Source organism: Spermophilus citellus (genome assembly GCF_964194105.1).
Source record: "Spermophilus citellus genome assembly, chromosome: 11".
Lineage (NCBI taxonomy): Eukaryota > Metazoa > Chordata > Mammalia > Rodentia > Sciuridae > Spermophilus > Spermophilus citellus.
In genome coordinates, this window is record NC_138192.1 from 42092083 (window position 1) to 42115023 (window position 22941).

Below are 22941 nucleotides of genomic sequence, written 5' to 3' on the forward strand. Positions count from 1 at the left end.
ACTGGAAAATATTTACTATTTTTAATAGTTTAATTTGAGAATGAGGGTGGGGAAAAAACCAACAAAAATAAAATATTCCAAAATAAATCCTGAACTTTTTAAATTACTTATCATATTAACAGGAATTACTACCAAGAAGCTGGGTATGTTGGTACACATCTGCAATCCCAGGTACTCAGGAGACTGAGGCAGGAGGATCACAAGTCTGAGACCAGCCTGGGCAACTTAGCAATTCCCTGTCTCAAAATGAAAAATAAAAAGGGCTGTGGATGTAGCTTCATGGTATAGTGCCCCTGGGTTCAGTCCCTAGTACCAAAAGAAAAGACAAATCCCAAACCGAACAAAACTCCCTGCCCCCAAACTAAAAAATAAAATTTAGCATTAGGAGATTTGAATATCACTGTAAGGCAATTTGTCCAGAGGCAAACACTGTCCAAAAGCCTGGACTGTACAGTTAATCTGCTAGAGAAATCGTGCTCAGTGGATGAAATCAAAGTAGATACAAATCATTTTGTATCCACTACTGGTTCATATTTCAATATTTGTTCCTCCTTCAAAAATCATTATCATAAGAGGACAACTCAGAGAATTTAAAATCTAAGAAATGGTAAAGGAAATCTCTCCCCTTTGAGCCAAATCAGGTTGTTCTGGGTAGAATATAATTAAACAGCATGAAGAAAAAATTTAAAAAAGAAAAATAATTAAAAAAAGAAAAACTGTTACCTTATTACATGTTGATTACTATAATTGCCTTTTCCATCTATATAAAAAATTTATGGTTTAGGGTTAAAATTAACAATGATCTTCAGTAAGATTAGAGTAACAAAAGAAATATATATTTAAGGGCTGGGGATGTGGCTCAAGCGGTAGCGCGCTCGCCTCGCATGCATGCGGCCCGGGTTCGATCCTCAGCACCACATACCAACAAAGATGTTGTGTCCGCCGAGAACTAAAAAATAAATATTAAAAATTCTCTCTGTTTCTCTCTCACCCTCTCTCCTCTCTCACTCTCTCTTTAAAAAAAAAAAAAAAGAAATATATATTTAATAAAGTATTTGTGTAAACCTATTTCAAATAAAATGCAACTAAAATATTATGGCACATAAGTTAATGTAAAGTATACTGTGTAATTTGAAAGTATAATTAAACCTTATGTCAATTGGCTAGGTATGGTTAATTTGTTTTTTTTTTTTTATATTTATTTTTTTTTAGTTTTTGGCGGACACAACATCTTTGTTTGTATGTGGTGCTGAGGATCGAACCCGGGCCGCGTGCATGCCAGGCGAGCGCGCTACCGCTTGAGCCACATCTCCAGCCCCGGTATGGTTAATTTGTAATGGTCAATTTGAACTGTCAACTTGATCGGATTAAGAGATGCCGATGATTAAGAGACTTCTGGGGGCTGGGGATGTGGCTTAAATGGTAGCGCGCTTGCCTGGCATGTGTGTGGCCCGGGTTCAATCCTCAGCACCACATACAAAACATTAACTAAAGAATAAATATTAAAAAAAAAAAAAAAAAGAGAGACTTCTGGGTTTGCCAAGGAATGATTGGCATGTGGGAATAGCCAACTCAAGTGGAGACCCTCCCTATGTGTGGATGGAATAAAAGTTGGAAGAACAAGGAAGCAACAGCACATGAAAGCTCTATTCTTATTGAATGGGTTCTTGATGTATGCTACAATCTCTGAGGATATTGGATTTTCACTTTTTCACGCTTCCAAAGTGGACTCTTGCCAGTGATCCACCAAGGAATTTTCAGAACCCTTAGGTCTGACTAGGGTAGCACCATTGATACCTTTTGCCCTGGGGCTTCAGCCTCTTGGACTGTTCAGGTACTGGTTCTCCCAGTTTTCCAGCCATTGTTGAACTATCTAGCTTCTGGTCAAGTAAGTCAACCTAATAAACCCCCTCCCCGTTTTGGGGGTACTTGGGATGGAACTCAGCAGCACTCAGCCACTGAGCCACATCCCCAGCCCTATTTTGTATTTTATTTAGATGTATGGGGGCCAGGAGACGAAATATTTTTTATTCAGACTGCCTGCCTAGAAAGTTTCTAGAGAAAACAATTCATTATCTGACAGAAACATTAGGCTACAGTAGAATGAACATGAAGATATATCCTGGAATGTTTTATATTATTGGAGAATGTTAATTTTGCCTTTGACTTGCAGCTTCTCCAACCCTTGACTTTTTTTTTTAAAGTTGTAGATAGACACAACTTGTTTGTTTGTTTATTTATTTATTTATTTATTTATTTGAGGATTGAATCCAGTGACTCACACATGCTAGGCAAATACTCTATCACTGAGCTACAACCCCAGCCTTCTGACCCCTGCCTTTGCTAAGTTAAGAATAAAACAGCTGCTTTTGTAAACTAAGGTGCTTAAAGATTTGAAGTTATTAATGCACATGCCTCCCTAAATGTCAAAGTAGAGGTTAAAAATGAGAATGCTGGGGCTAGGGGTATGGCTCAATGGTAGAGCACTTGCCTAGCATGTGTGAAGAAATGGGTTTGATCCTTAACACCACATAAATAAAAATTAAAATATTTATTTTAAAAATAAAGTAAAATAAAGGTATTGTGTCTATCTACAATTTTAAAAATATTAAAAAAATAAATGTGAATGCTTCTGAGGACCAAATAACATGAATTAAATAACAGAATGATCCTTAGTGGTACAGGACAAAGCACGCCCCATAGTATGCAAGCTCATGTAGACCCATTATTGCCATATTCTCCTCCAACTTTTTAAGAAAAGCCACTTAAATTTTAATACAAAACTACTGTTTCTCCTCTATTCTTTCTTTTCTTTTTGGTACTGGGGATAGAGCCCAGGGACATTTTATCACTGAATTACATCTCCAGTCCTTTTTATTTTTTATTTTGAGATGAGATATTGGGTCTTGCTAAATTGTCAAGGCTGGCTTCAAACTTGTGATCTTTTTGCTCAGTCTCCAAAATTGTTGGGATTATAGGTTTGCACCACCATGCCTGACTTTCTATTCTTTTTGATTGTAAGTTTTCTGTCGAAGGAACCGCTGAGCTAGAGCCAGCCCTCTATTCTTTTTGAGATGGACCTAACTATGCTACCCAGACAAATTCCAAACTTCTGTGCTCAAGTGAGTCTCCTGTTTTTGTCCTCACAAGTGACTGAACTGACTACAGGTGCATGTGCCACTGCACCTGACAAAATTCCTTTGCTTCAATGGTGGCAATGAATTAAAACAAAACAAAACAAAAATAATAAAATCTTTGGGCCAAATTCCAGAGGCACAAAGTAATCACAACTGTGTGAACAAATAACAGGGACAAATATGCAAAAACCTGAGATTTCTAGGCAGTTTCAAGAGGTCTAGCAAAGGGTAGGTTGGGGGTTGTGCATGTTCTACTGACTTTGGAGGCTGGGGCAGGAGGATTACAAGCTGGAGGCCAGCCTCAGGGACTTAAACCCTGTCTCAAAATAACAACAACAACAAAACAAAAAAGCAAAGAAGAAACTGAGGATGTAGCTCAATGGTGGAGTGCCCCTAAAAAAAATAAATGAAAAGAAAAGAGGACTTTTGATTACTGCTGGATTTTTCTACATAAATCAAAATGGAAAAGGTAAAAGCAAACAAAAAGCAAATAATTAGGAACAACACTGAATGTATTATAAGTGCAAATTAAATTGGCATGATTGCAGAAGAGTTGGAAATAACTCTTAAGGTGACAAAGAATCTGACATTAGGTAGAATATTTAAGGAGGAAGATGTGGTCAAACATTAGGAAAGAAAGATGACACTGGTTTTACTATAATGATGAAACCAGTGAAATCTTTCACTTGCAACCAAACCAAAAGGGAAACAAAAGACCCACGAAACTGCTGTATAAACCACTAGGGCCAAATACTTCTGTATTATTAATTGTGTCCAGATCAAATTCACAAGATTGAAGCATTAATTACTCATCTGCACATTTTTTGTTCTAAAAATGTGCATATAACCTCTTTCACAATTTTGTAGTAATATTAGTAGTTATATTTTCTTGTTGACTAAACTTGTCAAAACAGTTATCACCTGGAACTGACTCTATTTATTGGATTTATGATCACTATCATTTTAAAACAAAATGAGTCAACATCTTGTGAACCAGTACTTGACTGTTCTTGTTGCCAGCAGTTCCTGTTAGAGGAAGGGTCAATCTGAAAGGTAACTGTTTCCTGAATTATTATACATAGGCAAATGCCAATTAGCTTTATAAACTTAAAATAGTTATGGTATCCCTGCTCATCTCAATTTTGACATAATCATATCACCTTAATAAATAAACGAGGCATACCCGGAGATCAATGACTCTGTTGTCTAATCTTGTATCTTGGTTAACAGTAGCTCTTCCTTCCTAAAAAACAAAACAAAATCAAAAACAGAAAACAAAAAACCTATAATACCAAAAAACAGACTGTAAATTTTGAAGAACACAAAAACGTTTCAGAAGCTGCTCACTTTTAAGAATGGCTGTGTGTTAATAATATTATGTACAAAAATCAAGGATCTAAAGTCATGGTAGAAATAAGAGGCAGGATCAGAGAAGTTAGTGTTGAAGAGAAAGAAATGTGCATGAACAGATGCTGAGGCTTTCTTTCCTTTTTCCACCCCCCAACTCTTGTCTCATTATTGGAACATTAGAAGAATTAACCACCTGCAACTTATTGATTCCTGGATTTAAGCTGTTAGGCCTACATTGATGGAACAGATAAAAGTTAAAAATAGTAGTCCTCAAAAGTGTGTTCTGGGGGCTGGGGATGTGGCTCAAGCGGTAGTGCGCTCGCCTGGCATGCGTGCGGCCCTGGTTCGATCCTCAGCACCACATAACAGACAAAGATGTGTGTCTGCCAAATACTAAAAAAGAAATAAACATTAAAAAAATTCTCTCTCCCTCTCTCACTCTTTCTAAAAAAAAAAAAAAAAAAAAGTGTGTTCTGGGAACCACTAAAGGTTCTTGAGATTCTTTCAGGGAGTTCATGAAGTCAAACCCATTTTTTTTGCACTTTTTCACTCTCACTCATAATGAGTGTAGAGCTTTCCAAAGATTATATGAAGGTAAAGCAGAGTAAATTCAGAAGCAATGAGAATCTAGTTGTATATTAAGATAGACATTAAAAAAAAAAAAAAACCACTTTTGTGTGGCATATAATACCATCAAGAAAGTCAAGCCAAGCACAGTGGCCTGTTTGTAATCCCAGTGGCTCAGGAGGCTGAGGCAGGAGGAACACAAGTTTAAAACCAGCCTCAGCAACGGATCAAGCCCCTAGGCAACTTAGTGAGACCTTGCCTTAAAATAAAAAGTATAAAAAGGGCTGGGATATGGCTCTGTGGTTAAGTGCCCCTGGGTTAAATTCCTGGTACCAAAGGGTGGGAAAAGTGAGAAGACAACCCACTGAATAGGAAAAAAGATTTGTGAAACATGTATTGAATAAAACACTTGTATCTGTACTAAATAAAAAAAACTCAATAATAAAAAGACAACATTTTAAAATGGAAAAAAAAAGACAGACATTAAAGATTTATGCATACGTAACACAATATCAGTTTTTTAAAAATTATTTTTATTATTATTTTTTACAATGTCACTTGACACTAAATTATTTTTTGTTTTGGAAAATATAACATGCTTTTTACTGCTAATTTTATTATTCATATGAAACATATACAAGTTTAAAATACATTTGTATTGTTTTAAACAAATTAATTCTTTCAAATTTGTCTTAACTTCTAATACTGTAAATATTGATAGGTAAACCCAAAATATAAAAGTTGGGAGAGGGTGGGAATTTTCAATTTTTTTTCTTTTTTCTTTGGTGGTACTGGGAATTAGGCTAGGAGGCCAGGGTCTTGTACATCTTGTGCATGCTAGGCTAGTACTTTACCACTGAGCTATATACCCAGCCCAAAGGACTAGCCCTAGCATGTGTAAGGCTTGGGTTCAATCCCTGGCACCTCAAAGAAAACAAACAAAAAAGTGTAAAAGGGATTTTGAGATAAAAATGTTAGAACTGTAAAATTTATTTATATACCTATATATTCTTATGGTGCTAGGGATTAGACCCAGGCCCTTGTGCATAGTAAGCAAGCACATTCCCAGACCCTGTAAATTTAAATGAAAAGTGAGCCCAAATCAATTTACAGGTACTCAGTACAAAACTAGGACATCAGGTTTTCAATGTTTTACAAACTAAGTATACAGAGGAAGTGTATTTCATAAATATAAAATACCTCTTCTCCTTCCACCTCAGGCCGAATGGCATCATCCAGCTGCAGGGGCAGGCGGGGTTCAGCCAAACTGATCACATAAATCTGAAAGTGAGAAATGGCCAAAAATAGCAAAGGCACACAAAACCTGGTATCTTTTGCTTAAATAGAAAAAAAAAAAAATCTGCATTTGATTTAAACATGAAGCAATGTTTGCATACATCCTTAACGGAAAATGCTTGCAAAACTCAAAGAAGATATATATATATTTTTTGCATCTATAAAATGGAGGTATTTTTGCCTACTTCAATGGGTTGTTAAAATAATCAGATAGGAAAAGGTGTAACAAATATTCTGTTATCCCTAGGGTAAACACCAATGTAATAAATAAGGCCTAGATTTGTCATACAAAAGCTGTTGTTAGGGAAATCATTTAATCTCAGAGTTTTAATTAAAATGAGGTTTATGTAAGAATCAATCCATTAATATAAGAATTGCTACTACTGTTAAAAGCATTTGACCATTGATATTACTAGGATCTGATTCAGTCTAGCTCTGCTTACACCTCTCCTTTCTTTTCCTTTTTTCCAAGGATCCCTTAATTGCCTCCTCTCATCAAATATTAACATGTAATTTCCTGATGCTTTCTGGTTGGAAGCTGCCATACAGAATGTTCCATTACACTGTTAAAATTCTTCAATATCCACTCACTAATTTCACATTTCAGTGATACGAAACAATTAGATCATAAAGACTGGGTTAAGATTTTCCGAATACTCTTAAAAAAATTACTATATTATATTCCCAACTGTGGCTGGAAAACTTGCTAAAGCACAAAGGGAAATGCCTTTATTTAGTTAATTCAGGAAAGCGAATTATATTCTTCCAGTTGGCAGATCACATTTAGCATTTAGCTCAGACACTTCAAGAAAAAAAAAAGTGTCAAAAGGACACTTCAGTCTTCCTCATAGTAAAGCAGAGTTATTTGTCACTATTTCCTATACCCAAGTTGTAGGGTTTCCTTTGATAACAAATTTGATTTCCAATACAAAGTAGACCTAAAGATCTCCTTCTTTTACTTTTATAATTAGTAGAAATCCATCATCATCTTTATTAGGTTTTTGAGTATTTAAGCTACAGACTTTCACATAATACTTGGTACAAAGTATATATTATCAGTGAATGCTGGTTGAATAAATATATACATGATTAGGAGAAGTCATTGCTTATGATAAAATTCTATTTAGTCTGTAAAACTATGCTTTGTGAAATACTTTATAACTATTTTTATTAAGGCAAAACTTGTCTGTAAGTTCTTTAGGCTTTATATTTATTATTAACCCTTATTTAAGTTGCCTGCTACATTTTAAGAATATCTTCTTTTATTCCTGGTGCTACAGATTGAACCCAGGGCCCTGTGTATGGCATGAGCTCTATCAATGACCTATAAGCCTAGTTGAGTAAGAATTTCTTAAAAATACATTTGTTTGCTCTAGTCACTAAAAGTTTTCTTCAGTAAAGAATTGAAAAAGAGTTAGTTAGAAGACAGGAGCTATCTTTCTTAGAAGTCAGCATCAATGGACTTCTTTACTAGGTTACAGATTGCCTGATGGGATCGAATCAAAATAAGACACATAGAAAGAATTCTATCAAGTTAGGTCAGTAAAAATATAAGATTTTCTATGTCTCAAGAGAATTCCATGATAATCAATTTCTGTTAAATACAATCTTACTCTCAAATTAGTGAGTACGTATGTGTTATTAGTCTTTCTGAATCAGTCTGCCTCATTTTTTTAATATATACTCATGCACATGTGTATATACACATACAGAGATAAAGTGAGGGTGAAAGAAACCATCTTGTTTTGAAGACACCTTCTTTAAAAAAAATTAATTTTTTAGTTGTAGTTGGACACAATACATAATACGTTTATTTATTTATTTTTATGTGGTGTTGATAATTGAATCCAGGGCCTTGCATGTGTTAGGCAAGCACTCTACCTCTGAGCCACAACCCCAACCCTGAAGATACCTTCTTAAAGAGATATTTAATGATGCATATTGTAGACATAATCTAGGCCTCAATCGCAGAGCTATAGGTTCAAAATTGAAAGGTTATTTCAATAGTACTAAATGTGTGTGAATTTACTTTTTTTTTTGGTAGAAATGGGGGCTGAACTCAGGGCTTTACATATGTTAGGCAAGTGCCCCACCATGGAGCTACATCCCCACTCTCAATCCTCTTTTAAAAAAATTCTGAGTCAGGATCTTGCTAGGTTGCCCAGGCTGGCCTCAAAATTGTGATCCTCCTAAGTAGCTGGTTACCAAGTCAATGAAAATGAGCATTCTCAGTTTCTATGCCTGAGAAAAAAATAGATGAAGGATAAAGTTATGTTTAAAAAAAAAACACAAACAAAGAAAAAGGTAATGGGCTGGGGATATAGCTCAGTTGGTAGAGTGCTTGCTTCCCATGCACAAGGCCCTGGGTTCAATCCCTAGCATCACAAAAAAAAAAAAAAAAAAAAAAAAAAAAAAAAAAAAAAAAAAGTTACTATTTGTAACATGAGACCAATATGGGGTCATCTCTTTTGACTTTTCTATGTTGTGAAAATATTAATTCAATAAAATAAAATGATTAAAGATTGGCATAATCAATCAAACTTTAAAAGCATCATCAGAAGAAAATTCACAGTAAGACCGATTCATAATTGCAAATAAATTTTTAAGATGTGTTTTATATTTTTCCTTATGTGACTAAGTACAAAAATGGCTGCAATAATTCCTCTTGTTCCTATATGTATGTTCTTGCTGCTCCTCCTCCAAAAATTGGAATCTATTTCACTACCACTTAGAGTTGAGTTTTGCCTAATGACTTTGAACAAGGGATATTTAATAAACATGACACAAGCTGAAATTTTGAAAAAAGTGCTTGTGCACAGGGCTCTCCTTACTTGCTTCTGGGAACTACCCTAGTACCATACCAACTTATCTAGGTGATCCTAGATTAGGAGAGGCCATAAGAAGCGATGCTCCAGATACATCAGTGAACCAGTCAATGCCATGTGGAGCAGGTGACCCATTCCAGACAGGCCTATCCTAATTTGCTCACAGAATCATAAGCAAATGTTTGTTGTTCTAAGTCATTAAATCCTGAGGTAATTAAAAAACAAAACAAACAAACCTGAGATAATTTGTTATATAACACAAACTGTTGAGGCTGTAGCTCAGTGGTAGAGCGCCTGCCTTGGCCGTGTGAAGCACTGGGTTTGATCCCCAGCACCACATAAAAATAGATAAAGACATTGTGTCCATCTATAACTAAAAAAACTATTAAAAAAATGTAGATGTTGGGGCTGGGATAGTGGCTCAGTGGTAGAGCTCTCGTCTAGCATGTGCGAGGTCTTGGGTTTGATCCTCAGCACCACATAAAAATAAATAAACAAAATAAAGGTATTGTGTCCAGCTACTTCTAAAAAATAAATTTAAAAAAATTGCTTTAAAAAACTGTAGATGTGGGGCTGGGGATGTGGCTCAAGCAGTAGCGCGCTCGCCTGGCATGTGTGCGGCCCGGGTTCGATCCTCAGCACCACATACCAACAAAGATGTTGTGTCCGCCGAGAACTAAAAAATAAATATTAAAAATTCTCAAAAAAATGTAGATGTGGCGTGAAAAGCTGTAATTTTTTTCTAGATACCATTTATATACATAAATATTTTTACATATTTTGGTGTGTGTGTGTGTGTGTATGTGTGTTTGTTTAGGTGCTGGGGATCAAACCGAGGGTCTCAGACATGCTAGAAAGTGCTCCCCAGCCCTCACAATTTCATATTTTGAAAACGGTTACCTTCTGAACATGTAACTCAATATCCTGCTGTGTACAGCTTCCAACTTTCTGATTCACTTTTCTCACAACGCCTTCTACATCTACGATGCTTTCCTTGTTGATGCTGTCAAGAGATAAAATTCCCAACTTTAATCAACTCATTAGAGGTGTCAGGATTCATTTGGTGTTTAAAGAATAAAGCTGAACATGTTAAGCTCTCTTTAAAACAGTAGCCACTTGAGATAAAACCAGTCTATTTAACCTACTTAAAATAAGCTATTATGTTGCACACTTTGTGACATTCTTTAAGAGATTATTTTTTAGATGCCATAGTTTAGTTATCATTTATAAGATACCCTGGGCATAAAAGGCAACAGGGCCAAGTAAATTGTGAAAAGTAGCAAAAGGTTTTCAATTATTTATTAAAGAACATTTTGCTCTCCATACTTGAGATTCAGTATGATCAGCATTTCCTATAATGAGAAACACTAGCTTCAATAAATGCAATTACTGGTATGTAATGGTATTAAATAATAGAAGAAGGTCAACTGAAAAGATTTCAAGAGGACATTAGGGTGCTGTTTTGAAATTAAATCTTCATGGCCTATAGTTTCTGAGTAAACTTTGCCACTGGATTTATAACAGACAGTCTACTGGATTGTGTATTCCTGCCTTTATGAATAAACCTTAATATATGATGACCATAAAATAAATGTACTCCTAGGTAGTTTATTCTTTAAGAAACTTTAATCTTGAATGAGACACTCAAATTCTGAAATAAAACCTTTATGAAGTTATTAAAACACTTGATGTATTTTAAAAATCTCTGGTATATAACCAAGGAGGAAATAGTGATTCCCATACAAAATGTACTAGTTTTACTATTGTGTATATTTAAAAAAAATTTTTTTAGTTGTAGGTGGACACAATACCTTTATTTAATTAATTAATTTATTTAAAATATTTATTTTTTAGTTTTAAGTGGACACAATATGTTTATTTTACATTTATGTGGTACTGAGGATCGAACTCAGTGCCTCAAGCATGCTAGGCAAACACTCTATTACTGAGCCACAACCCCAGCCCTTATTTATTTTATGTGGCGAGGATCACACCCAGTGCCTCACACATGCCAGGTGAGCACTCTACCGCTGAGCCACAACTTCAGCCCCTGTGTATATTCTTATACCAGTAGAATATGCCACAATACAGTTGTTGAAAACGATAAGATCTAATGTTCATGGAAAAGTTCTATTCATTCTGATGAAGAACTGGGTCTTTAGTAGTTGTGGTGCTATCAAACATTTCAGAAACCCAACAGTGCTTATTTTACACACACCACCATCCCAATCCAGTTCATGAACATTTGCTTAGGGAAGGGATCAAAATGAGGATAACAGATTCAGAATAGTAAGGAAGAAAAATTTTCATTTTACTTTGCTATACAGCCTAGGATTCTATGCCTGTTATTAACTATCTCAAAAAAAAAAAAATTAGCTGGGTGTGATGGCACACACCTATAATTCCAGCAGCTCAGGAAGATAAGGCAGGAGAATCACAAGTTCAAAGCCAGCCTCAGCAAGTTAGTGAGACCCTGTCACAAAATAAAAAATAAGAAAAAGGGGCTGAGGATGTGGCTCAGTGCTTCTGGGTTTAATCCCTGGTACCAAAAAATAAAAAAAAAATAAACAAGAGTAAATAAATTTCTTACATTTTCTCCTGTTCTAGAGTTATGATATCATAGCTAACTAAAATTTCGAGTTTTGAAGCAGCTCAATTTATTAAGGCAAAAGTAGTTGGTGAACTAAGATAAGGCTCTTCTAAGACCTGAAAGGACAAAGAGGTTTCAGTTTACTGTTTAAAACCTTTTCCAATACTAGCAATCTGGTGTCACTGAATCTGTCTTAATGTGACTGCCACCCACTAGCTGCCTCATCTGTTTACACAAGTAAGCTTGATGTCTGAGTATATGATTCAGGCCTTATGAGAATTTTGTTGCTGTTTCACATGTCTATATGAGGAAAGTTTTCTCCTCCTCATTGGTTAGTATAGTTCTGCTTTACCAAGTCACCTGCCCTGCCCCACCTGGCTATCTTTTTATTATGTTCCAAACATCTTGATTCTCTTACTTTACCCCTTTTTGCTTTGCAAAAGACCCTTGATGGTCTCTTGGACCTTCCATTACCAGACAGTCTTCTTTAAGCTGACTCAAGCTAAATTTATCTACTCTTATGGACTGAATTTCATACTAGTTTCCTTCCAGAAAGAAGCTGAAATGTGGTCAAAGACATTCTGCCTAGGTCTGGCTAGAGATACAACGAATGAAAACAATACATAGAAAGAAAAAAAAAGGGGATCATTCCTTGCCTCAACTCCAGCATTAGCTACTAAATCAGATTATTAAAGTCAACATAAGAGGAAAGTCCAGAAATACAGATTTGGATAGGTATTGTATCTTCCTGTTTCCAGACAAATTTCATTTAAAGCCTTTGAACCATTTCAGATATACAATAAAGTATTTATTCTTAAAATTCTAAGGAACAAGATGTGCCAACAACTTTATGTAACTCATTCAGTTGCTTTATTTTTTTTAAAAAAATATATTTTTTAGTTGTAGCTGGACACAATACCTTTATTTATTTTTATGTGGTGCTGAGGATCAAACTCAGCGTCTTTGCATGTGCTAGGCGAGTGCTCTACCACTGAGCCACAACCCCAAGCCCCTCAGTTGCTTCATTTTTATATTCATTTAGCTACAACAAAATTGATCTTTTCAAAGAATTGATTAAAATAATGTGACAGAGTCCTATGGTACTTAAATCCAATTAGTGAGTCAACTTTTCAGATTAGCATTCCAAGGAGAGATAATTTGGGGAAAACAGTTTACTCTGTATTAAATTCCAATGTTTCTTTCTTTTCTTTTCTAAAATATTTTCCCCTTAATTGTAGATAGATCTTTATTTTACTTATTTATACGTAGTGCTGAGAATCGAACCCAGTGCCTCACACATGCAAGGCAAGTGTGTTACCACTGAGCCAGTTCCAGCCACTTTTCTTTTTTTGGGGTGTGTTTATTTTTCTTTATTTGTATGTGGTGCTGAGAATCGAACCCAGAGCCTCAAACATGCTAGGCAAGCACTCTACCAGTGAGCCACAACTCCAGTCCCCAATGTTTCTTTTTAAGGAAAAACCTCAAAACTGCTAGCTGTATATGTAGTCTAATAAGGTAAAAGATAAACACCTCAAATTTAATGTCAAAAGTAAATGCTAAGATTGTTATCTACTTAAGATATTAAAAGTGACCTCATATTTTGCCTTGTAAATGATGAGGAAACCCCATCTGGAACTATCTGATTTGATATTTTTAATAGTAGACTCCCAGCTTTTTCCCACCTGGTATGCGGCCAGAGGGAATAGAGTTCAATGTAGGGCCTAAGCAATTAACATATAAATACCATTATTTCTCCCACTTTGTTGTATATGAGTTCACATGTCTTGATGTCTAGTGTCCTTGGGTGGTAACATTCAAAATGGAGACATCTTGAGAATAAACAGTCGTTAGGCACTCCCTAGTAGTAAAGATAATCTCAGGCATTTTATATATAAAGACTGATTCGAGAGAGGCTGAGGCAGGCAGGAGGATTGCAAGTTCAAAGTCAGCCTCAGAAACTTAGTGAGACACTGTCTCAAAATTTAAAAAAAAAAAAAAAAAGGATGGGACGTAGCTCAGTGGTAAAGCATCCCTAGGTTCAATCTTAGCAGTAGAGGGAAAAAATGACCCAAAACAGAATGATAAATAAGTGGGAAACTGAAATGGCTTTTTTCTCATAGACATTTTCTGTGCATACAATTTTCCAAATTAGATTCTGGCAGAATGGTTAGCTAGCTCACTAAGCAGCTGATTTTCTAAGTAGAATGTGTTAAAAATTTTTTTGAATCACTTCATGCTTCGTTGGTCCTCAAATTTCTAATATAAGCCAAAAACACTTGTAAAAAAGGATTTTTCACTTCACCTAAAAAAAAACAGAATCCACCAGAATTTCTTTTATATCATAAAAGAAGGCTGCTGAAATAGTAAGCAATAAAACTCAGTTTTCCAAATTTTTCATTTGTAAGTATACTTAGAAACTAAGGGATAAAGAGGAAGGATCCTGAAGAGTTCAAACACAGGCAGCTTATAATCTTCAATTTTTATTATAAAGTAGAATATATATTACTGGGCACAGCTGATCAGTGGAAATCAATCATTATGCCACAAATCCTACACAATACTCAAACCTCAGTGTGATTATGGAGTCAGAGGAGTGTATAGGACAGGGTAGTTTGAACAGTATTTACAGGACAAGACAACAAAATAGGTGGATAAAAGTGGTGGATAATCATGCAGTGAGAATAGTTCTAGGAATGAAACATGGGGGTTGCATGAGGTCAGAAGGAGGTTGAATATACTGGGAGAAAATGAGAAGACAGATAAAAAAGACTAGAAGTCTTGATGAAGTCCATTAGTGCTGAGGGCCATTGCCAAGTAGGAATGACGCATCAAAATTTCCTTGCTAGCGTACCCCATGTTAAATGGATTTCGCTGTTGACATTGCATGTAAGGTGACCTTGCTCAAGGACCAAGGCGGATCTGGGTTTAGAGCTGATCAGGTTTGAGGGAGTCCTTGGGTTTCGGGCATTCCCGGTTTAAGACAATAAGGGTTTTAGGGAAGTTGGAGGTTGAAGATTATTGCTGCCGGGATTAGGGTATTCCTGCTGCTTGTTCCCGTTGAGTTCTCCTGAGATTGAAATGGGATATTGGAAAAAAAGCCTTGTGGAGTAGGTGAATTGGGCAGCAGAACTGGGATTTCCCCAGAACGTGTGTAGAGGCCAGTGTGAGTTCTGGAATAAAGAATTGCTGTTTGAATCTACAAAGCTGTGAGTGGCTCGTGATTCTGTGCCCAGCCAAGACTGCGGCACATTAGAAAATTAGTAGGCTTGGGAAAGGGAGATTGGTAGAAACTGTCATTAGGAATGGTGGTCACTGGAGTTAAAAATGGTGAAGTCCTGAGGGACAAAACCCACGCTGTGGCCGTAGGAGTGATGTGTTAAAATGGAGTGATGGTGAAGACAATGGAGGAAATACTTAGAACGGAGGGAAGACTCAGGATGAGAGGAACAGAATATTATCAGTAAGAAAAAAAATGATGGTTTTCAGTAAAACTACCTGTTTCAGTCTTGGCTTTATTTTAACTTAAAAGTTGAAACTTGTCTTCAATTTACTCAACACAGTTAAAGCTTTGGAAATCCTGTGGACTGCCCATCCAAGCAGAGTCTCAGTCCTGTTGTTATCTTTCCTTTATTTGGCCAGTGCTCTAAGGAAAGGTGAGCTCATCCCAGTTCCAGAGGTCATGTTTAGTATAGCCCATCTTGGCAATTTACTTCAAATTAATATTGTCATATTTACTTAGTTTCTTCAAACTAGAAACTTTGAAGTTATCGTCTACTTTGTTATTTTCCTCATCCCCACACAAGCAGTAACCAAACAGATAACACCCATGTTTTTAACCCAATCATTGGGCAAACATCATTATCTCTTTCAAGAGACAAATCAATTTTGGTATAAACTTGTTCTGAAAGTGTGAACACAGTTGATAAATTAGGAACAATGTAAGCAGAGAATTCTGTATTTGCCTAAGTCAGATTTCATTAGTAAGAAACAATAGGCCAGGGAAGACAATAGTGCTTGGGTGCCCTCAGTCACACAGGAATATTCAAAATACACACATCTATCTCAAAACATCTACCTGTGGCCTATGTTATAAGCCACAATCACCCACATCTGGTGTTACTACTTTCCCTCCAATTTCAGGCAGTCTTCTATTATTTCACAATAGCTCATAGGCTGCATTTCTTTTCTACTTCCACCAGCAAACTGCAGATCTTTTTTTTTAAAGGCAAAATATTATATTTATTGTAGTATTTATGTATTTTTCAAGTATCCACCATGTATAAAACTATTCAACCTACGTTTAAAATGTTGAATTCTTGCCTTTAAAGAAAGTGCCACCGATTAAGTTTCTCAGTATCATACTATTAAGTCATTTCTCCATAAATCCTGTGGTTTTTATTGTACAAATTGTCACAGTACAAATTGGAATGTATATGCCATATAACAGAGAATCAACAGTGTATTAGCACTATTCTACAAAAAAGTAATCTGAAAAAACACCCATACCCGAATGTTTCAAGATCTCTTATCCCTTGCTGAAGATGGAACTATATGGAGGATTTCAGTTTGTGCAATTGTTTAACAAAGAGCTTGCAATTTATCCAGAAAAACTCTTTCATCATCTTCCAGAACCTTGGCAAATGATAACTCCCTATTTTAAATTTTTAGTCTGTGGTTGTATTTTCCAAATCAATTATTTTAACTTAAAAGTTGAAACTTGTCTTCAATATACCACACAGGTGCTTTGCTGAGTGACTTTGTGCCTTATAATGTGTAAGATGGTCTATATCTGATGACAGTGCTGATAAGGAAAGGGGGGCGCTAAATAAAACTAGATGCAATCAATTAGTAGATATGCCTAGTGGTATCTAGATTTTACGCTTATAAACACCAAAAATTTTAAATTACTGAAATAACTGCCATTGCAACATGGAACTCAGTTCCAGTTTTGTTCCCCATTATTTTTATAGCATGCTTTTAAACAATGGGGTGATTCTTTAGGAAAGCAACTACTGCTTTATAGGAATAGAGACAAACTCAGTATGAGTTTCATAACTTAATGTTTAGAAAACTTAAATCTCTCTTTTGAAATTATTTTTAGCATCAACTTATAATTCAAACATAAAATATTTTATACTAATTTAAAATCTGTTATATATTTTTATTTATTTTGGGGGTACTGGGCACTTAACCATTGAACCATATCCCTAGCCCTTTCTTACAATTTCTTAGAGACAGGGTCTCACTAAGTTGCTTAGGGCCTCCCTAAGTTTCTGAAGCTGGCCTCAACTTGCAATCTTCTTGACTCAGTCTCCTGAGCCACTGGGTTACAAGCATATCTCACTGCTCCTAGCTTCAATTATACTTTTTAAATAAATAGAAAAGAATAAAAACCAAAAACCCAACCCAACCAAAAACCAAAAACCCAAACAAAACACTCTCTACACCTTACAGAGTTCCTATGAGGAATGGGTGAGAAAATGCAAGTATGGCACTTCACAGGTCTATATTTAGTACATAAGAATAGTCAGCTATTATTGCTATTATGAGCAAACCTCTTATTTCTCGGTATATTAGATGGGGAAGATGCTGGAGATCATTGTACTATGGCTTGGTACAGGTACTAATAAGGAAGAAAACCCAAATAAGTATAAAAATTCATGCTAGATACCAGAAAGCTTGGCATGATATATCAACAGCAGTCATTACTAAATTTTAATTGTAGATTTATTTAGTTTCTTAAATATTAATAGCGTTTCACATATAATAAAAACATCAAAGTCTAGAAGTGGAGGCTTGGTTGAGTAGAGTTCAGAAGGAGCCTGAATTTTTGTTACCATTTAGTGGGTAAGCCAAGTCTCTGGGTTCTCTGGTCCTCTATTAAGCCAGCTCTCACTGGTGCTTGGCAAAAATGAAAGGTTTCAATCATCCTAGTGGTTCTATGATGAATTATTTTATGAACTCATTTTTCTTTACCAAAATCTCAAGAACAGTAAGTTTAAAATAAGATAGGTGAGAAGTATATTCCCTATTCAACATGGCACAGACCAAGAACTGACTCTGAAAATACTATATGGGCTCTCTTTAGTAGAACAAAAGATATCAGGGACCTTCAGTGATGACTTAAATTAATTTTTTATCATTTTACTTAAATACTTACAAGTAGCTGGGGACCCAGGCTTGTAACCCCAGCTACTTGGGAGGCTATAGAAAGAATTACAAGTCTGATAAAGCCAATTTGGGCAACTTAGTGAGATGGTTTCAAACTAAAATGAAAATGAAAAAAAAAAAAAAAAAAGGGTGGGGGATGTAGCTGATGGTATAGCACTTGCTTAGTGAGAACCTGAGTTCAATAGAGTGCCAAAACCAAAAACAAAAAAACAAACAAACAAAAACTCCCAAACTCTACAAGTACAAAACTAGTGTAAATGCTTATTATTATTATAGCTCTTACTTTTAAAATTAATTTTTAAAGAAAATAAAAACAATTCAAACTTTAAAGTTTTACTAAAACTAAATTTGCTGACATTGGTTTACTATATAAAGCTTAGCCTTAGTGTCAGTTCTCTATTTAATAATGTGTTTCTATATTTGATTTCAACGTTAGTAATGTGAAGAATGCCTGTTCATAATTACATGAAACTTTGAGGTTGGTTCAGAAAAATTTTGCCTCATAATTAACTAAAATTCTTCAAAGAACAATCTAACGATGACAACTTAAATAAAGTATCAGTGGATAATTTTATAAAACTATGTTGTTCATGTGAAAATTCATAATGCAGCACTATTGAAATTTGTATAATTGTAAATGGATTATCAAATGTCTAATATGATAAACTACTGAAACCGAAAACAGAATATTTTTCCTTGCTACTATACTATTAATGATCTGCTGCCCCTATCAGACAAAAAATAGGATTGAATACCAACTGCTTAAATGGTACAGGTTTTTTTGAGTTCAGAATGTCTTTTTACTATCAAGTACCACCTGGTAACCCAGTGGTGTTCAAAGTCTGTATTCAAATTGCTTTGAAATCTTCACCTATACTGAACACAGATATCATTTGGCTTCAGATCCTTCAACTGTGAATGTGAAATTAAATTCTATTGGAGGAACTAAGTTCACACTGAAGTTCTTGGCTGCATTTAACATGGAAAAATACCCTTCCATAATTTTAAGATTACTATTGAAGTGTATACTAAAATATAAAAAATTTCCACCATCCTGTGTGGATCCCTAAGAAATCAATAACCATCACAAGGGACCAGGCGCAGTGGCACAGGCCTATAATCCCAGTGACTCGGGAGGCTGAGACAGGTGGACCAAGAGTTCAAAGCCAGCCTCAGCTATGGCAGGGCACTAAGCAACTCAGTGAGACGCTGTCTCTCTCTAAATAAAATACAAAAATAGGGCTGGGGATGTGGCTCAGTGGTTGAATGTCCCTGAGTTAAATCCCCCCCATACTCCCTTCCCAAAAAGAAAATCACAAGAGATGGAGGTTGTAGGCATAGAGATTCTGCCCAATCTGAAGAGTGTACTGGAAAAAAACATTGTAGAGAGGGAACCAGCCATTGTAGAGAAGGAACCAGCAGACAGCAGGCAAAAAAGATACATCTTAAATTCTAAAAGTTCTTCTGGGCTGGGGTTGTAACTCAGTGGTAGAACACTTGCCTCACACGTGTGAGGCACTAGGTCTGATCTTCAGCACCACATAAAAATGAATAAGTAAAATAAAGATATTGTATCCATCTACAACTAAAAAAATATTTTAAAAAAGTTCTTAAGAATTTACAGTGTCACTTGATTTATTATTATGTATGAACAGAGGAGGTAACAATTTTCAAAGTACAAACTTTTTCTTTAAAAATTAGTACTTTGAATACAAAGATAAGATTACTAGCTTTCTGTAAGAAAAGATATATGTCTTCTACCACCAAGGATAAGGATTTCTGAGCTACCTTAGTAGTCCAAATATAAAAAAGACAAGGTGACTGATGCATCTGGAGCTGGAAAATTATCTTACCAATAAACCAACCCCAAATACTAAAAACTCATCATTTGTCACAGTTTTAGTCATGAGACTTTCCCCTTTTCCCAAGTTAATAAAAGCCATTAACAGGGACTATTCTTTTTTTTTTTTTAATATTTATTTTTTAGTTTTCGGCGGACACAACATCTTTTGTTTTGTATGTGGTGCTGAGGATCGAACCTGGGCCGCACACATGCCAGGTGAGCGCGCTACCACTTGAGCCACATCCCCAGCCCCAACAGGACTATTCTTAATTACTCTAGCTTAAGATCTTAGCATATTACTGCCAAAGTTACATACAACTGTATAAGGTACAATTTTTAGGGGACTAAAAATAGCTTTTTGTTTAAAAAACAAAACAAAACAAAACAAAACAACCCCAAGTTACAACTTAACTGTTAAGCCTAAGTTACAACTAGATTTTGATTTTCACTTTAGAAATTATCTAAATCCTTCCTTTGTTTAAAAGTAAGATCATTCTTATACCATCACATATGGATGAAAGCCTGCTTTTCTTTTAACTTACATGTGAAGACATCAGTTAACTAGATTCTGTTTGGGAGACCATCTACAACTAGTTCTTCAGCTAGTAAGTTGTAGTTGATGTTTGATATGAACAACTGTTGTTACTAATTAGAATAACTTTTCTGTGGACTACTTTAATGTTGTCTACTTTTTAAAAATATATATATATTTTCAGTTGCAGATGGACACAATGCCTTTATTTTATTTATTTATTTTTATGTGGTGCTGAGGATCAAACCAAGTGCCTCGCAAGTGCCCTACCACTGCGCTATAACCCCAGCTCTTAATGTGTCTACTTCTAAAGATATCACAAAGACTCACCACTTGTTGGTAGAATGTCTCTTAGTGAACATTAACGGTAAATGAGGCAAGACTTTTAATTAGAATGCTATGAATGTAACATTGAGGTTATAATTCAATTCAATTAAAAAAATACCTTCTATGTAAAATGCCAGTTTCACATACTTCAAAACTTGTATATATATAAAACACAAAAACCAAAAATTATTTGCTTGACTAGGACTGGTAGCACATTCCTGTAATCCTTGCTACTTGGGAAGCTGATGCAGGAGGATCACAAATTTGAAACCAGCCTGTGCAAATTAGTAAGACTCTGTCTCAAAACTAAAAAGAAGAACTAGGGATATAGCTCAGTGATACAGTACTTGTCTAGCAGGCATGGGCCCTGGGTTCAATCTGTAGTACCTATCATGCATACACAACCCAACATACACTATTTGTTTGAAGTTAATAAATTATCTATTCCAAGTTAACTTTCCCTAAAAATTTCTGGTATATTAAATATAATTTGGCATATATGTCTGTGAATTCCATGGCCATCTTTTTTTTTCTTTTTATATAAGGCTCTTTTTATAGATAAAAGTTTATTTCTAGGAACCAAACTCATTTATGTCCTATTTCATAGGAAATATACTGATCTTAAGTCATAATGACAAATGTATTTCACAAGCACACTTACTATCTAAGAAATGAAAATAATGGGATGGGGTTATGGCTCAGTGGTAGAGCACTCGCCTAGCACTTGTGAGGCTTTGGGTTCGATCCTCAGCACCACATAAAAAATAAATAAAATAAAGGGACACACACACACACACACACACACAAAGAAATCAAAACAAGCCAGCCTAATCACAAGAAAATACAGGCAAAGGACCAGAAGACACGAAGAGGCAGTCTCTGGGCAGCAGGTCTAGGAAAGGGACAGGTAGAGCTGCCATACTAGTAACACTAAAACTACTAAATTCATCAGTGAGATGATGTAATTCATGGCACTGAAATTTTAAAAGCTGAGTGCAACTATTACTATGAAACAATAAAACTGAATCTGATAAATAAATCTTTAAACCACAACCAGTTGTTCACCATCCACTATGTGTAAAACACTACGGTAGGGAGTCAGGGAAGGTTCAAACAAAAATTAGAATACTAAGTTAGATCATTTTTAAATTTCTTTCTAATTCTAGAATTTGTAATTCATCTATATTATTAACACACCTTTGAAAGCATCCATCTAAAGAATATTCATCTTTAAAAAAATCAATAGGAAAAATATAGCATTTATTCTAAACCTAATTTCTTTCTTTTAAAAAACATTTTTACACTTATTAAGTACTCTATTTAAAAGTAAAAGCCATCCATTTTCCTTTGTCATCTTTGATCATTATCATGGGAATAAAATTCCAATGAAATTGAGAAAAACATGCAAACAAAACTAACCATGTCACCAATAACAAATAAAACTACTCTCATTACCTCAGAGCCACAGCATGCACAACCACCATTCTTTTCTCTTTCTATATCCCGCCTCTTGCATAAAAACAATGTGCTTCTGCAGGAACTCTGAGCAAGAATGCCAGACCTGTAGACCTTTTTCTGCTCTAAATCCTTTGAGTGTCAAAGTTAAAAGCTGTAACACATTATGCCATTAGCTTACTTCCTTCAGGAGGGAATCATTTGCAAACAACATTCTTTTATTTTATATACTTTTATTATCAGTTAGGAAACTTGTTGCTTAGTAGGCACATCTCAAATTGAGGGAGGGAGGAGGAAAGGAAGCTCAACAAACACAACAAAATAAAGTTGCTCTGCTATGTTGAGGCTGCCAGGCTTTTTGTTACTCTACTTGAAAGTAAATGTGACTTGTCTGTAAAGAGTGCTGCTTCAGCAGTTTCAAATGAATTTCAAGCCTGTGCTCCATATTTTCTCTTTTGTAAGTTTAATGTATTCAGCAACACTGAACTGACAATTTAAATAACTACATTTTTAAACAAACGAAGCATTGATGTTAATGTATGAAAATGGTCCAAACCCTTGGGAGTCTTGGTTCCCACCATTGTTTATTCTGACAACAGGATATAATTGCTTACTTACTTGGCAGCAAATTTAACCATCTGCTTGCTTGCATGGTCTCCCACAGCCACAAGAGCCTGGACATTAAACTGCTGCTGACGTAGAACTAAGAAGCATTGCTTCCCTGAATAAGACAGAAAAAACACAAGTGCATTAAGGATATACTACTTCGGGTTTTACAAAGAAGGAAAATGCTTCTCTACTTTAAAACTGGGCCAAAATTTACTACACTCATCAGGCATGTACACACA

General features: G+C 35.4%; 1 protein-coding gene across 1 annotated transcript in view; it reads right to left on the reverse strand.

Annotated features, from left to right (window-relative positions):
• The window catches only part of DARS1 (aspartyl-tRNA synthetase 1), a 60280-nt gene that overhangs the window by 18416 nt on the left and 18923 nt on the right, over positions 1 to 22941 (reverse strand). The window contains exons 4-7 of the mRNA XM_081262069.1: positions 22712 to 22814; positions 10076 to 10178; positions 6255 to 6335; positions 4321 to 4380 (exon numbers count right to left, since the gene is read on the reverse strand). Of these exons, the coding sequence (XP_081118195.1) occupies positions 4321 to 4380; positions 6255 to 6335; positions 10076 to 10178; positions 22712 to 22814 (347 nt within the window). The remainder of the gene's footprint in view (positions 1 to 4320; positions 4381 to 6254; positions 6336 to 10075; positions 10179 to 22711; positions 22815 to 22941) is intronic.